This window comes from Melospiza georgiana, chromosome 6, assembly GCF_028018845.1.
Source record: "Melospiza georgiana isolate bMelGeo1 chromosome 6, bMelGeo1.pri, whole genome shotgun sequence".
Classification (NCBI taxonomy): domain Eukaryota; kingdom Metazoa; phylum Chordata; class Aves; order Passeriformes; family Passerellidae; genus Melospiza; species Melospiza georgiana.
In genome coordinates this window covers 5,208,748-5,226,189 of record NC_080435.1, presented here as the reverse complement: position 1 = coordinate 5,226,189, position 17,442 = coordinate 5,208,748, and the positions used below count along the sequence as shown (strand labels likewise).

The following is a 17,442-nucleotide window of genomic DNA, read 5'->3' as shown; positions in this document are numbered from 1 at the left end:
AGGAGGGGAACCCACTCTGAGTGCATCTGTCCTGCATCTATTTGTTATTACCTACCTGAGGCTATTCTTTTTATTGTTAAAGGTCTTCTAAATGACTTTTGAGGAACTTTATTAGATAACTCTATTGTAATTCATACTCCTGCAATGTGTGATTCTGCTGTCTTATCGCAGAGATCGTATGGGGTCAAGGTTTCTCTTCAATGGCAGGAAGACCTCATGTTTTCTTTTAGCTCTTTGAATATTTATGTCAAAAACAAGCTGAGAAGTTGAGCTTGGAGATACAGGTGTGTAAATATTTGGTAACCTGTTAGCTCACTCTGCTGGGATGCAGTTTCTTGACTCCAGTAATCACTGGAATGTGGCTCACATGATGCCCTTAGGTGTTGGCTGTGCTGGATGAGTAAATTCTCTTTGATCTTTGTATTGATGGGTTGCAGCAAGTAATGTGTGCTCATCCTCAGAAAGCTAGTGCCTATTTTCCAGCAGCAGTCTGTCCAGTGCCTAGCTTCATTAGAAGTTTTGCCTCCCCTATAACTGTGTGACTGAGAAGAGGATTCAGATTGTTGTGTGCAGTAATTCAATTTTTGAGCTGAAATGGCCCAGTTTTGTGAATTGTCCGATCAGTCTATAGAAGGTAATGGAAGAATCTGCTGCCACATGGCTTACGCTCCTGATGTGTGATCAAAGAGTACTTTACCAAAGAACTTCAGGGAATTGCAAGCAGGAAACAAACCAGAAAAGTTCAGCAGTAGTCTGACAAGTTTGGTAAATAAGGAACAGAAAAGACATAGGATTGCTGTGTTTTCTGATCTCAGATTGCTGAACCTGTTCTATGCTATAATGCATACTTTCTAGCCCTGCACAGCAGTTGATGATGTAAGGTAAAACACTGGTAATATCTAGTTTTTTCTCTTTTTAATTAAACCAGGTTGGCAGCTCAATACCTCCCCAAGATAATGGGTCTTGTGCACGACCCCAAGTGATTCGTCTTGTGTCTTGTGAAGAAGGGATTTTCTCTCAGGAACTGGAACCTTCTGAGAGTGAGGAATGTGTAATCTACCCTGAGCAAGATGAAATCCATCCCACAGACTCTAGCAGGTTAAAAATAATATCTCTGCTGTGCATGGCTCAGATATTTCTGTTCTGGTTTTCTTGCAGCTTGTGTGGTAACTTTGATGACTTGACTTACTGCCTAATTGATGTCAGACATGTTTAGTTGAGAGTTTTATGTCAGATGGATGCTAGAGGAATGTGAAACTATGAAGAAGGCACCATTAATGTAATTTTCCTCTGAGGGAACTGCACATTAACATTCTCCTCCAAGTTTTTTTTTGTTGAGTAAACAACTTGAGAGTAGCCTTTTTGCTTTCTCCCTTATCTGGATTGAAAATAGCAAGGGAAAACTTGGAAGCTGGAAAACTCACCGACAGCGACACATATGTGGCAGTGAAATGCCTACCCAGGAGAAATGACAGGACACTTATTTATGAAAATTGGGCAAGAATTTAGCAAACGTAGTGTGTGATTACTCTTCTGTGGGAAATAGAATGAATTGCTCAATACAGATGGAATTGAAAAGGACACTGGAGACAGTGGAGACCTTTTTTATTCCTCTGCTGTTTCTTCTGTTTTAATTTTACATAATTTAGTTTTTCTGTGCTGCCTTTTATTTTTCTTCCCTGAATTTTGTTCTTCCCTTCCCCTCTTAACCTGATGCTAGTAGCTGTTTCCTTTGTTTTGTGTTATGTTACAGAGAGCAGGGCTGATAGCTTTAGACAGACTTTCAAGCAAGGGTGCATGCCAAGATTTTGTAGTTGGGGCTGCAAAGTTTCACCTAGCTTATTTTTCATTTTTAATTTTGTGATGATAACATTTGGATGGAGTAGACCCATGTGCTGCTCCATCATGTAAGAAAGGGAGACCCTCCAGTGATGTTGGATACAGACTGGACACATGGCAATGTTTACAGCCTATGGGAGCTGCCAGGAGTAGTTGCCATTCAGTTCTCTTGATTGACTTCTGCATCCTACCTTGCCTTGGAGTTTGAAACCAAAGTATTCAAAAAAGTGGAAAATGGAAGTCCTTAAGCATCAGGCAAAAGAACAGTGCTGATGACATTTGACAAAATAAGTTCCATGAAATCACAACAGAAATCAGTAACCCTTTCATGTAAGATTGTATTTTTGTATGGTGTTCTTCAGTAATTTAGTCTTTCTCAAAGCCAGAATCTTGTATATTTTGCATCACAGAATTTGCCCAAAGAGGCAGATCATGAACATGGGAAAAAAAGTGTATTAGAGCTTAAATCTATGGCAGACTGGAGTTTCTGTCCTGTAGGTGTAGGCCTGGTTTTAGTCCCTTTTTCATCATGTAAACTTCTACATTTTTTCCTCACCTGTACTGGAAATCAAGCCAGAGCAGGGTGCTGCTGGTGCCTGGTAATCATGGGAACTGACAACGCCCAGAAAATCAGACAGTCCCCTTGGGACTTCCATGTCCAAGCTTAATGAAATGCAAAGAATATACTGTATTATGATGAGAGAAATCAACTTCTTTTTCTCTTTAAAGCCTTACATTTGTAATAAAAGGTATTACTAACACAGGTAAGGCCTTATTAATGTGTTAATGTTAAAATGTGCTTCTCTACATGAAAACAAGTATGTTTTCTAGTGCTGTATCTTCCTGTCTCTCTTGTAGTGAGTTCCAGGTAAAAGCATTGCCCCATGGGAAGCTGTGTAGAGGTTATCACAGCAATGGATGCCCAGACAAACACAGTCCAGACAGTGCCTGCTCTGTAGATTACAGCAGCAGTCGTCTGTCCAGCCCAGACCATCCGAATGAAGGTAAGATGCAAAGCCATTATAAATATATTTATTTATATATGAGCTCTTAGTGAGCTGAGCTGAGCTGAGGTTACACTCCTATTAGTCACACTGGCACTGCTGTACAGATTCAGGGGCATTTAAACAGACACCTCAATGAAGCCACTGTGGAAGCAGGAGTTGGTGGACTTTCCTTCTTTCCTTTTGCACCTTTGGCTTTCTCTTACCTCACTAGCCAAGGAGGCTTAATACTGATTATGCCATAGGCTGTGCTGTTTGTAAGATACAGTAGATTAGAGAATTACTGCATATAATGCTGACTAACTTTATTTTTCTAGGTTCAATTCGGCATCTTTATTGGGTTTTTTTTTTTTTTGTTTTTTTTTTTTTTTTTTTTTTTTTTTTTAATTTGGCCAATGTTACTCTGATTTAGTTTTTACAGCACTGGGGTTTTTTTGCCTTTTCCCAGATTCTGAAGGCACTGAGCCTCTAAGCGTAGATGGTGTTTCAGACCTGGAGGGAGAAGAAGGAGAGGAGGATGTGGGTACTAGCATGCCTGAGGGAGAAATTCCTCAGATACCTGATCAGGAAAAGTTCCTCAAGGAGCATTTTGGGACCCTGAGCAACACTGATGGAAAAGGTACATCTCTATATTTTCAGTGGGGGAGACTTTGTAAGGTCACTCCTGATTTTTCTCCTATATAAACCAAAACAGGCTTTAAGTTCTGCTAGGCTTTCATAGATGCGTGCATATATGGGGAGAGGGGAAAAAATGGAAAACAGTGTAAGAGGCTTAAAGAAGAAGAGTTAGCATCTGTTAACTTCATCGGTCCGTGTGTTAATTTGTGTAGATGAGACTGGGCTCTGTGTCGGTTTGTGTTAAGTGTTGTCCCTGGAATCCTGCAGGGCTGTTACATTGCAAAAAACAGGATACACTGTTTTTTCCCGTTGCAAAGGAAGGCGCTGGCGGCGCGCTCGCCCCGCGTAGGTGACACGCAGTGGCCTCTAGTGGTGCACCAAGGCATAGCCAGTGTCACAAAAGAAAAGGCTGAAAAGCTGCGTGGAGAGAGAGAATAAGAGGAGACATCAGAGTGGCAAAGGAGCTGGTTTGCCTTTATCGACCAACTCCAGAACAAAGCATATCTTTTTAGAACTGATAATGCTTACAGGCAGCAATAGCTACGTGAGTTTTTCGGGTTCTTTTTTTTTTTTCCTTTTATTTTTTTGCTTTAATTTTTTTTTCCTCTTTGATGGGTTTGTTTTCTGCTTCATGCCAGTGCCTCACAGTCCTATAGGCAGGATAGGACACAAAGGGAAGCAAAAAAGGAGGAGGCGTACCCTTAGGGAGAGTAGCAGCTTAAGGCAGAGTAATCTAAGTAGAACACTAAAGGCAAAGGAAATACAATTATTTCATTCTCTCTGGCTTTAGCTTAAAAAAATCCCCTTGGATATCAGGGAACACTTTATAGTCTCTATGATAAGAAAATTTACAGAGAATGCTCTGTAAATAAACTGCTCATTTTTCTTTCTCCTCTAACCAAAATTTTTAGGTGGCTCATGTAGGAATCTGGAAAGAACCGAAACCCTCAGCATTTCCTCTCGCTTTCTTTCCCAGTCCCCGGCTCTCAGGTATGGCTCTGCTTGTTTTGAGTGTTTCTGTCTGTGTATTTATACTAATATGAGTAGGTCTCATGCTAGGTTCTGGGTGAAAATAGCTGAACAAACTTCTGGCCTTGGTGTGCCTAGGCACAGCAAAGTGTTAGCACAGCCCTTGGCAGGCTGCTTGCAGACTCTTGTGATTTGGACGGGTTATCCTGGATCACTGTAGCTGTTCTATTTATTCTAATGTAACACTATTGTTTGTTCTTTTCCCTCTTTCAACAACATGCTTAATTGTTTCATGATTAATGCCTTGGTTGATTAAGTTGGAGGAATCACTAATAATCTAATTTTCTCTTCACTGTTTATGCTCTGTTTATTCTTTTGCATTTCATTCAGCTTGGACAATGAAAGTAGATTTGTCAACTTTTCCTTTGTTTTACAGTCCTTTCTTACTCAGCTTTGTTTCTCGGTCCCATGCCTTCACAGGGTGTTATGGTGTCTCGCAAAAAGCCTCACAGGGATATTATTCTTCCAAAATTCCCTCAACACCAAAGCACTTCAAAAGGCCTCTGCAAATGGTTTTCCTTGTTATTAAAAAAAAATCCCAACAAAACAAATAAATTTAAAAAAAATTAAAGCATTATGTCAATGTTTTTATTGATTTGGGTTCATAGATTTTTAAAACACACAAATACTGTATTCCTCTAAAATCTTAGTTCAAAGGAATTTCATCATATAGGACTAAGCGGATTTGAATACATCTTCTAAGGTTCACCAGCTGTGTCCAGATTCAGTATGGTAGGGAAATTTGTTTGTTATTGCTGTATTCAGCTGCTGTTGCTGCTGTCACAAATGCTTCTTAGTCCAATTCGTGTATATTTGGGAAGAAAACCAATGGTAGATATTGTGTAAGCTTCTGGAGAGTTGCAGTGATGAGTGAAGGAAGTCACCGGTGCTCTAAAGATGTAACAGGGGAGGTAGTTTTTGATTATGAAAACCTCTGGGCTTTGAATCTGTTCAGCTGTTTAAACATGCCAGATTGGAAGTTGCCTCCTTTCTGAAGTAAGCCCACTGTGTTTGTCTGAGGTGGAGAGGAAAAGGAAATTAGGCTTTCCTCTTTGAGATACTGACCAGCTTTCCTAGTCATTATGCTTTCATAATGTTAGGAAAGCATATTTACTTCCTCTTAGGGTTATCTTAGAATTGAAAAGATTTAAATTCTAAGGTGAGCTGAGAGAAAAGACCTGACCTGACTTTGCCCAGTCTCTCCTATGCCTGGAATTTTTCCTTCTCTTTTGTCTTCACTTTTTATGGTGTCCTCCCTGGAAACAGCAACTCAGTGCTATCTGTGATTGCAGTCTCTAGTCAAGTGCCTGAAGACCAGAGTTTGCAGGGTTGAGTAGAATTAAGTGGTAACAGATTAGGGTATTTTTGACTCAAAAAAGTTCACACAGGGATGAGTTCTTAGTTCCAGAGAAACTTAATGCATGTTCCTGTCTATCCAGGGGAACACACTTACTTGTTTTAACTGCGATTTCTTTATTGTGTTCTTTAGACGACTGTCACTCTCTTCATCCAATCTGACACTGGTTTCAAAGCCCATCGAGCCACCAACCCAGACCAGTCAGTTTACATCAAACCTGTTGAAAAATGACAGCAGCCATCCTGGTGACGCATCGGAGAGCGGCCAGCTCCTGGAGAATGTAAATTCAAACCGAGCTGCCTGTGTGCAGAAGAAGCGCAGATCAGCTTTGGAGCCCAGCAGAGCTGGTATGGCTCCTGGACGGGTTACTGCCTCCTTTCCAGAAGGGCCTGTGAATGCAGTCATGAGGAAGGCACAGTCAGTGCATGACCTCATGCATGAGGGTAAGGACACATGTTGGAATGATGGTATGAACCTGAGAATGAAATGGGGACAACTCAGTGGAGGAGTTAAATTAAACTTGCCTTTCTGCGTTCTGAGCTACAGGCTTTACATATCTTCTAACTCCTAGCCTGTCAAGGGAAAATATTTTAAATATTATTATTTTAAATATTATTTAATATTTTTAATTGGTAATGCAGATGCCGGTCTTCTAATTGTCGGTCTCTGATATTTGTTTGACATCTGTGGGAGAAGCACTGGCAAGGGTGAAATGAAGTATTTGCAAAAATAGTCTCCTTTGCTGTGGGTGGTTGCTTCAAGCTAAGACTGAAGCTCCCCAGGGTGGGGAGGAGAGAAAGAGGGAAGAGACAGTAACTGAGAGCTTATTGTATCCATGCCCACTGAGTGAAATAACTCTATTTTTGAAACAAGTAACTCACTCACCGTTAATAAGTTTAAAATTTGTTTAAAAAACCAAAAAATAAACCCCACATGATCACCACAACAGCACATATCAGTTTTTGCCTGCATCTTCTGGCCTCTCTCTTAAGAGTCACAGTGGTCCAAGGTCTTCTGACCATACATGTTAAGAACAAATCTCTCTCATGAGGAAAGCAGAATTGTCTGAGCAGGATGAAGGATGGCAAAAAAAGAAAGCTGTTGAGGCTTGGTGATACTAACCTGAACACATCTCACAGGGGCTGAGCTGAGCCATGTTAAATTCCAATTTAGGAATTCACTGCAGGCTCTTGTCTATTTTTGGTATGTTTATCTGCTTAATTTTCACAGATAAGGGTCCAGGAGTGATATCCTCTGCCAAGCAGCGTCCTCAGACTCTTTTGGTGGTTGAGAAGGATCCCAGACCTAACAATTGCAGGGTGTTATCAGCCAGTATGTTGAAGATGGATGGATCTGGTGCTCTGCTGGCCAAAGATGTCAGGGCTGCAAAACCAAAGTCCTACATGAACCCCACAACCAGCTTCCGGGCTAAGATGTCAAGGAGCATATCTGTAGGGGAAAATCTGTACCTTGGTTGCTCCACTGAAATGTTGACTGATGGGAGGACTAGTCCTCCAGTGACAGAGAAGACACAGTTTAGTTCCACATCAGATGCTGAGAAGATTAAGCTGCCAGTGAAAGAAAATGTTCCAGTGAAACCTGCACTCCAGCCAGTTGTAAACTGCTCATCTCCCAAGTCCTTCCACAGCAAGTTGGCATCATCAAACCGAGCACATCTGATTCTTGACATTCCCAAGCCATTGCCTGATAGACCCACACTGGCCTCCTTCTCACCCACTACCAAAGCAAAAACCCTGCTTGAGCCACAGTCTCCACAGTCACCTGCTGGGGCCTCTAAAAAGAAGCCCTCTTTTCCTGAGGTCCGAACCTCCAAGAGGGAGAATCAAACTGCTGGGTTTCTGGTTCCTGGTAGAGAGGTCTCAACAGGGCTTGCTAAGGAGAGCCCAGTGGATTATTCAGTCTCAAGGACAGATTGCCAGGATGAGCCAGGGGTCACTAGTCTAAAAGTGAGGGAAGTGTCAGAGGGCCAGCAGCTAAGTTCTCCTGAGAGCACACTGCCCAGGGGCAGGGAGCGGATCACCGGCATCGCCTGTGTGCTAGACAGCCAGCCTGGACTTTGCCCACTAGACCCCATCAGGCTCAGGTCTCCTACAGCTATAACTGCCTCGGCACAGGTCTCAGGTGTGCATGGATACCCATCTCTTATCTTCCCCCTTCTGTCTCCTGTCTTTGTGAACCGCCTCACGATCCCATCACATTTCTTTACGTCCAGCTTCTGGCCTGTCTCGTCCTGTCTGCACCTGTCTCGTTCCATAAACCATCCCCTCAATGGTGAGACACTTCTTCAATCTAACATCTTTTTCTCAGTCTTTAGTTTCCATTTCCTCTGGGTCTTATGTCTGACAGTCCTCCTTAGCTGGTTTTGTAGACCTCAGAATTGTCATGATTTTAGTGATTTAGCTGTACAATTACCTCTAGGGGTTCAAACCTCTTTGTGGTCAATGCTAAAAGCTGATATGCTGGGAATCCCCTGAAGTACATGGGTCACATTCCCCACCCTCCTCTTGGAGCATGTTTGGCCAGCAAATGAAGGTACAGGCCAATATGTGCTAACAGAACCAAGCAAACACAGGTAATACTGACAATGAAGTTATGCCAGGCAGCTCAAAGTTTCCTTTGTTAATATGCAAGTGTGCAGGGTCCAGAAGGGTTTGCATACAATTTTCTCCTATGAGATAAAGTTCATGAAAGTGAGCTCCTTGCTGTAGCTACCTGTGAGAGCAAGCAGGTCTTTGTGCTGTTATCACTCTGCTTTGAGGACATGTCTGCAAACTGAGTATGTGCAGGGTTTGAACATAAAAAAAGTGCATTAATTTTTGGATTATCTCTAGTTTGGAGAAAAAGGTACAAGATGAAAAACTTTCACCTGCTGAAAACAGCTCTAAGATCTGTTACAGGTCTCAGTTTAAGGTAATTCAATTAAATGAAAACTAGCAGATAAGTTCAAATTGAAGCAGAAATCCTGTCCTCTAAGGCAGGAAAACCTCCAGTGGCAGAGTTTGTGGCACTGCTTAGTTCCACATAATCTCCTGAGGTTTTTCTTTTGTGTCACAATCAGAAAGGAAATACACCTTTCTGAGTTGTGCATTAGAAAGCTGAATGTTAACCACTGCACTGATAGCTTGTACCTTAAGGGACTATACAGCTTTTATCCCTTTTGTTATGTTGTTCTTACTCATATCTGAGAAGGGATAGCTCTGTAATCCTGTGATCAATTACTTTCTGTGGTGCCAGGCTGTTGCACCATTCATTGGAATGGTACAGCACAATATGGTTAAGGACAATATTTCTGCACCAAAACATTGCAGAAGGTTTAATCTGGTTCCGATGCACTGTTTTTTTTTCTTTTTGCATTTCTAGAGAGATCAAACACCTTAAGATTGAAGCACTGTTATGTAAAACAAGAAATGTGATATTTTGTCAAAGGACCTGCAGTTATCATACTGTTGCTGCTCTGAAAAATAGTGAGTGCAACTGAAATTTTCAGACCCTCCCCCTACAGGGGTGAGGTTTCTTCTAGCACCAGATGCAGCCTGAAGCTGTGGAATCACATTCTACTGCAGAATTGTTGTTGTCTGTGCTCTTTAGGCTGAGTTTTCTTTTCTAGATTTGTGAATCAGACTACATAGCAAATGGCTTTTGGTCAGTTTGCAGAATTAACACAGGTAGCACAGATAAAGATTTTCAGTATTGATTTTATTTTTTTAACAACTCCCAAGACATAACACACCCTGACAGAATATTTAACATGTTTAACAGCATCCTTTAGTGAGTTGGAATGATACAGCACTGAGAATTGCAGTGTTTTCTTTTTTTTTTTTTTTTTTTTTATTTTTTCTCAGCAGGCAGCTGTCAACCTTAAGCTTCTTGCAGACCACATTTCCCAGATTTTTAGTGGTAGATGCTGGAAAAGCTGTTTAGATCCAAGTTGGCTATTGCTGTGAACAACTTACTGTGGCTTCTGGGAATCACAATGTGGCAGTTTAGATGTAAACTAAAGTTGATAGAGACTTGTTGATAGAGACTTGTTCTGCTTCTGACTTGCACTGCTACTTTGGATTTCCACTTAATTTTTCTGTCCTTCCACTTCCTGCTTGTATGACAGCTGCAAATAAAGAGACTTCATTGTACTTATTAAAGCATTTTGACAGCTACAGTTAAGATGCTGTAGATGTGCTTGATACTGTTGCTGTGTTTAATATTCTCTGCTGGTTTCTGAAGAGCTCTGCTCGGCACACCCGAGAGGCAGAAAATGCCTGTTACTTAAGCATTTATATTAGGTTTTGTGATCTTTCTCCTGACTGGAGCCTCCCAGAGCTGGAGACCAGCATAAAAACAATGATCAGAGGAGAAATCCAGAAAAGAGAAATGAGAAGAAACAGCTGGGTTTCAAACATAAGGAGGGGGGCAGAAATCAAGAATTTTGGATTGCACTGAAGCCCACTGTCCTCAGACTCCACGGGTGATTTAGGATCAAAGGATGCAGATGGAAGGATTTGTTCTTGCTCCTTTGTTCTTTGTGGATGTTTATGTTTATGTATAAGTAGATGTTTTTCTAGCTGTAGTTGTTTATGCATCATCTAGATGTATTAAAAAAATTAGCTTGGGTCCTCTCCAGTCTGTTCAAAGATGGTGTTCTTAGAATTGCAGAAATTACAGTGCTCATGTGACAAAATTTTGGGCTTGGGTAACTAAAGAAAGTTGAATGTCCTTTGTCCAGGCCTTTGCAAATTGAAGACTGTGTTTGTGTGTCTATGTCTTTGTTCATGGTTTATGTCTAACTCATGAAAGTGTTTGTTGTAAGAAGATTGCAGGCCTTCAGCTCATGTTTTGGAGATAATATCTGGTGGGGACAGGCAGGAAATGCCGTCCTTCAGTCGCTTGCTTTTATTTTTTAGATTTGGATTATGGTCTATCCCCAGTGTATGTCATGTGTTGCTCGGCAATGCAATTCTGTTCTGAGTTTGCTTGTCACAGCTCCTCTGGAACTCAGTCTTCACTAGAGAATGTTGCAATAATTCAGTATAATCCATCATGCTCTGTGCTTTTAATACTCTGTGCAGAAGGATACATGAGGGGAAGCTTGTAGATTTCTAACTAGGTAGAAGCTAAATTAGAGGCTCCTTGGATCAGGCCCTCATGCCCCTGGAAGTCCCCATACAAACATGGCTTTAATTGCAATTGGAAATCACATGGGTAATCTGTGACTGTAACAAAAATGTGCAGCTTGAGGAAAAACATTGCTGACTTTGGAGAGTCTAAAGACTGGAAAAATAGGGGTGTGAAGCAAGCAGCATGTCTAGTTAGTATGAAGGAAAGCTCATACAGAATATGCCTATTTAATAATTTGCTCAAACTAGCCCTAAATATTGAATGACAAGTTGTGTGTGCATGGTCTTCCAGATATGCATTAAAAAGTGTGTTTTCTTTCCAGACTATGAGGTTGTGGATAGTAGAGTGCCTGTGCCTTACCTTGTGCTTTTATGTTTTCCTCCCTGCAGAGTCGGGCATCAGCATAGAGCAGTGTGAGCATGTGGTGTCCGAGCTCCAGGACAGCATGCGCAGAGCCCTTCACCTCTACCGCAGGGTGAGTGCCTGAGTGACCTCACACACAGACCCTGGTACACCAGCTGGGCTTTACAGCCCACAGGCATCTTACACAGATGTAAGTGCTTGCTGCCTCAAGGTGTTCTCTTGACTGTGTGTTCAGTGACACAAGCTGTCTGGCTGTCCACCTGTTCAACTTGAACCAGGTGCTTCTGATTTCCAGCTCTTGGATTTTCCAATGATTTGCTATGGTACTCTGAGCAAATCAATTAAGTTTTCAGTCTGTTTAGCCTATCTGCAAACTGAAGATAACAGTATGCTCTTTTTCAAAGGGGTATTAGGGAATTAATTAATGGTTATACAGTATTTCAGGGATATGAAATATTACAGGAGCTTTGAGTTTTATTACCCCATCTGTTCTTTGTCTTTGATGCCTGGGAAAAGGATTAGCAAATGTGGGATACCATGGGAATCCAGCTGTGAGAGAACATGCAGCTGTTTGCTTGTCCCTTTCACCTCTAGACCAGAGCTACATGCAGAGTGATATAACAGCTCTTTGTTCCTTTTCTTAGCACTGATCTGTCAGGTCTCCTGCAATGAGTGTGAGACTTTGATGGTGAGCATCTGCCACATGGTCCTCTGCAGCTCTGGCCACAGCACTTGCATTAGCTCTCTGACCTTGCTCTGTTCCTGGGACCAGCTGCATTTGGCAGACAGGAGGGACTGGAGACTGTGGCCCTGTGCTGCAGCTGGGAAACACAGTACCTCCTTAAGCCCACTATAAGGGGAACACTGCCCAAAAATGTGTTCTCATCTCTGTCCTATTGGACTAATGCCTCTGGATTTTATGCAGCTAGGGAGTATTGGATGCATGTGCTGCTATATGTCTAAACAGGCAGTCTCAAATGTTGAAGAAAAGTAGACTTGATTGGTCTGCAAGTCTTTATGGCTTTACTTCCCTCAAGGGCTAAAATTGCTTACTTGGTGCTCTACCTGAACCCCAATGCATTCCTTGTTTTCCCCTCCTCTTTGTTTTCAGGTACTAAACGATACGGAATCTTCTACTGACAAAGATAAAATAGCAGGCCTCCTGACAGAAGCATTCTCCTCCATGAAGAAAGAGTTGGACTCTCTGAAGGATGCAGAAGAGCTTCCAAAAGACAAGGAGGCACTGGTGAAGCCACAAGATAACACTAGCCCACTGAATGAGGGATGTGGTGCCAATCTACCGAGTCCCAAGAGCTTGGGAGATGAGCAGACACTCGCTTTGTTGGAACAGTACTCGGAGCTATTGCTGCAAGCTGTGGAACGACGCATGGACAAAAAACTCTGAGGGGTGGCTTTCAGGTGTTTGTGAATACACAGAAATAATTGCAAGAAGAGGACCACAGAGAGAGCTTCAGACCAATGCTACCATCAGCTGGTCTAGGGCTGGTGGGGATACATTTATAAATTGATTTCCTCAGGCTCCAACAACTGACTTGTTCCAATTCTTAGCAATGTGCTGGCCACAGTTTTAATATTTGTTTCCCAATGGTCTTCAACTTCCAAGACTTCTAAACAAAGTCTTGAAAGAGGAATTTGGAGGAATTGCCTTGAAATTTCTTCATAGCCAGGAGATCAGGATGCTTGACACCTAAAATACAAAGAAAATCCAGTTTATCCAAGAAATTCTGAACTGCTGACTAACAGCAAAGGTCAATGTGAAGCCAATCCCTTCCTCTCCAAGACTTCATGAGAATAAGAAATCAGACTTTTTATTGGTTCATTTATTAATTTATTTCTCTTGACTGTTCCTCTATGCCACGTTTGTGGCTGTTACCTTTGTCCTTTAAAAAAACTGTCAATCCCTTTGCCATATCCCAGCGAGAAACAATCTCTGTATTATAAATCCCCAACAGGGAGACAGGCTGGAGTGTCTGTGCAATTAATGAACTGTTCTCTGCTTAGATATTTTCTTGCTGTTCTTGGTTTTCCTGCCTTGGTTTTGTTCCCTGCAGTAATCCTGCTGTTGTTATGACAACCCTGTCTGCTTTCCTATTGTGTCAAAATAGTCCCCACACTGTATCTTATTTGCATTCACCTCAAGGGAAAGGCTCTGTATCCCTTGGGCCATGCTTTGGAGATTACTTTATGAATTCATCCAGTGGTATTTTTAATCTGGAATTTGAATACTTCAGACTGGGTTTTCTGCAGACATTTTAAAAATTGGATTTAGATGCAATACAAAAGTTTATTTCAGCCAGCTTTCATGATTAAGAATTGGATATTGACTTTGTTATGATTTATTTTTGGAGAAGTGACATGGAAAAGATGGTTTCCATCTCGTACAGTGTCACTATGGGTTTGAGAGATCTTCAGTGCCATGGCTCATCTGTGTCATTTGTTCATTTCACTGTGATAGGAAAATGTTTTCTCCTTGCCTTTACATGAAAACAGAACATTTACATCACAAGAAAGCTGGGATTCTTTTACCTTTTGTAAAGTTATTTCAAATACCCTCATAAAATTATTTCCTAAGAACTTCAAATGAGATATTTTGGGGTGTGATGACCACCATTTCTCCTGCCTCTAGCTTCTTTGCTTTTAAGGAATTTCTGGTCTGAGAAACAGAATCTTCTCTTCTTGCATTTGTATGTGCAATATTCTTCTTGCCCTGTGGAGCTTCTCTAAACCCATGCTAACTTGTGTCTGTTGTGGCTTAAAATTGTCCAATGATGTTTTTTAGGTCAATGATATAAGCTAAGGAAAACAATTTTAAACCAATGAAATTCTTCAGCACCTTCCCCCTTACTCCCATTCCTTTCAACAACAGGGGAAAAAACACGAAATGTTTTCATTTCTTGCATCTCCAGTCTGTCTTGCATTTATTTTTAAGACAGCACAGTGTAATCCGAGTTCATAAAACTAATGCAAGCAACAAGAGTTTGATGGGAGAGAGACTGCTAGCATCTGTGGAAGTCAGTCAGAGACAGCCAGACTGCATCACTTGGTTGCAGAGGTTACAGGGTGGAAGCAGGTTTTTCATTTTACTGTCCTGGCTGCTGTTTCTCTGAAACCCTGTGGCACTTGGAAATGTGGTCTGTTGACTTTCTGTGACTGCAGATCTGCAATGCAGCCTTTTTTCTGCTGGTCTGGCCAGACTGGCATAGGACAACTTGTTTCTCCTGAGTACTCTAGGGCTGAATAATCTGCAGTTCTGTCTCCCCCCCCCAAACAGGCTGCCTGATCACTGCTGAGTGCTTCAGGACATGGCAGCATGGGAAACATTTTGAGAGCTTTCCAGCTCCTTCTGCCTGTAATTGAAATCTGCCTAATCATGTTTCAGATGTCCTTGCTAACCTTTCTTTCCATGGGCTTATACTGAAACTTTAAAGGGGTTATTTTCTAGTCCCTTCTCTGCACTGTATTCTGCTGAATCAGCTGGTGTGCTCAGTCCCATGGGCAGCTGCTCTTGCACAGACAGGTTTTGCAAAGGAAGGCAAGTTGGAAACCAGAGAGGAAGTTTCTGGCAGTGAAAAGGTGAGCTGGAGATGCCATGAGTGGAATGTGTGATAACAGCCATGTTGGGTCTGTGATGGGAGTTAGTGTGGGTCAAGCTTGCTTTTGAGGTGACCTGTTCCTCCACTTTCAGACTGTGAACATATGTCCTAGTATACAGGGAATTTCTTGCTGTACTGGGGCCACAAGACACTCAGGAAAAATAGCAGCCCCTTGAACCCAGGTGTATTTTGGTACTGTTGATAATGGTTTGAGGGTCCTTTATATTACTTCCTTGTGCAATTTTATACCATGTTATTATTTAAACATTGAGGTAGTGACAAAAAGGTCAGAGATGATACAGAAGAGCCAAGTGGTGAGAATGAAATGACCGTGAAAGTAAAGGGCAACAACCAGCAAAGCTGACATAGAGATATGAAACAAAGCTCCTTGGAAATAAGTTGTGTGAAGCAAATCTGGTTTTTAAGCTGATCAGAGTGGGTTTTATTTCCTGGAATGGACTTTGCTATAGGTCATGGCTGTGTACAGGAAACCAGAGGTTTCTGATCAGAATAATGGTAAGAAAAGTGTTGGGCAGGTAGATCAGTTGGAGAATGGTTGTGTAGTTTAACATAAATTTAGAACAATGTATGTAGGAGACTCAGGAAAACAGTAGAAGTAGAGATGGTCTTGGTCTGAAGAACACCATTTGGCCAATACCTGTGAATGATACAATACCAAAAGGCTTCAGGAAAGTAGATATAGGACTTGGAGATGGTGGTCTGTAATTGAAGGATGAATGGGAAGGAGTTTGTTTTTAAATATGTTCTGTTGAGCCTCTTGCTTCTTCTCTTGCAACTGTTCTCTAAGCAGCTTTTTTTTTTTCTTAAATGGCAAAGTCCTGAGCTGCTTGTTTGAGGCTTTGATGTTTTGAATTGATTAGACGCCCAGTAAATGCTGGTGCCACAAGTTTGTTGCTGAGAGGGGTAAGGGGATAGTGTTGCTCTTTATAATTTAAGAGTGATCTAACTAATTGTTCCCTGCTAACTTCCTATTGCTGGCAGTAGGAAATATTCCTAAAACCTCTAGTTTACAGAACAAAAAGAGCATAAATGCATTGCATTTGCACCTTGTGAACATGTTTCACTACAGGCTGTCCATTGGGCCACGTAGAGAAATAATGAGTGGTAACTGCCTGGGAAGTCAAGAGGCTTGTCAGAGGAGGTAATAAATTTGAGTCTATCCCTCTTAATGGTTTGTGATCCCTTTTACTGGTGGGTGTTAGCATAGGCACAGCAAGATACCTGTATTACGATAAGTTATTTGTTTAACATAAAGCCTGAAAAAGTAATTTGGATCTACCTATCCTCTTTACATATATTTTCCCCTCTTCAACCCAACATTCCTGGTCAAAATGAGAAGTTTTATGTTTCTTTTCCATCTTGCAAATAGTACTGCTTTGCCTGTGGAATCCCTCAGTTCGTTTAAGGGCTCTCTTGAATTGGGACAGTAGGAAGGGCTGCAACCTGAAAGGGCAGCAAACTGTTGTATTTCCTGCTGCAAGCAGGTAACACCTTCATCTTCCCCATCCCTCAGCGGCACTCGGGAGCTGTGTGTATGGGCATCCCTTTCTTCCACCTCCTCTCTCAGGTTGTCCTCTCCTTTCCATGCCATCTCCCAAGTGATGACTGGGGCATGGCCTTACAGCAGCCCCTTCCCCAGCCTCCCCGTTTTGCAGACTTCATCATGACTCAGAGGAATTGGGACGTTTCTTTCTGGGAGTAGAAACATACCAACTTAATTTTTTAAGAAGAACGAATATGTATATACTTATATATAATGAAAAAAAAAAAAGAAAAAAGAAATGCAGGTATTTAAACACCCTTGGTAAACTCATGCATGTATACAGTGTCTTCCCCCAGCCCGTTGGATGTTTAGCATCCAGGACACTAAATGACAAAAACCTCATTGAAATGGTAGACAGGTCTTCTAGCAGCCCCCCGAGAGAGCAAGTGGTTCCTTCTCTGGGTAAGGTCCGGCGTGTCCCGTGTTTCAGGGCGCGGGGCGGCTGGGGCTGTGCTCGTGTCACACGGAACAAGCCATGTGCGCCCCGCGCGTCCTGCTGCGCCTCGGGCAGGGCAGGGCAGGCGCCTCCTCACCCCGTCCCCCTCCTGCACTGCCCTTTTCCTTCACTCCTGTGAAACGCAAACAAAAAACCCTTCCTGCTTTATTTATAAATGCGCGTTTTTATACTTTCGGCTTTAGGCAAAATAATACTTTGTCCTTTTTTTAATTATTATTTGGGGAAAGAATTAAAAATTCCTTTTGTTGGTTGGTTTTTTTTTTGTTGTTGTAGTTTTTTTTCTTTTCTTTTCTTTTTTTTTTTTTTTTTTTTTTTTTTTTTTTTTTTTGCACTGTGAGGCTCCCCCGGGAGCTGTTTTTAACTCTGTATCCATTTGTACTTCGTGTCTTAAACTGTTTCAATAAAAACGTGACCATTTGCTACTGAGCTGCGCGACTCACTGGGGCACTGCGCCCGCGGTTCGT

At 41.8% G+C, this 17,442-nt stretch overlaps 1 protein-coding gene across 4 annotated transcripts in view; it reads left to right on the top strand.

Annotated features, from left to right (window-relative positions):
- Positions 1-17,404, top strand: part of MAPKBP1 (mitogen-activated protein kinase binding protein 1) — a 101,359-nt gene extending 83,955 nt beyond the window's left edge. For 3 of the 4 annotated variants that reach the window (XM_058025471.1, XM_058025473.1, XM_058025472.1), the window contains exons 25-32: positions 929-1,098; positions 2,698-2,843; positions 3,292-3,462; positions 4,373-4,451; positions 5,980-6,290; positions 7,078-7,989; positions 11,370-11,455; positions 12,455-17,404. In XM_058025471.1, the coding sequence (XP_057881454.1) occupies positions 929-1,098; positions 2,698-2,843; positions 3,292-3,462; positions 4,373-4,451; positions 5,980-6,290; positions 7,078-7,989; positions 11,370-11,455; positions 12,455-12,748 (2,169 nt within the window). In that variant the 3' untranslated portion in view covers positions 12,749-17,404. The remainder of the gene's footprint in view (positions 1-928; positions 1,099-2,697; positions 2,844-3,291; positions 3,463-4,372; positions 4,452-5,979; positions 6,291-7,077; positions 7,990-11,369; positions 11,456-12,454) is intronic. The other variant, XM_058025474.1, reaches the window with a different exon arrangement.
- The last annotated feature ends 38 nt before the right edge of the window (positions 17,405-17,442 follow it).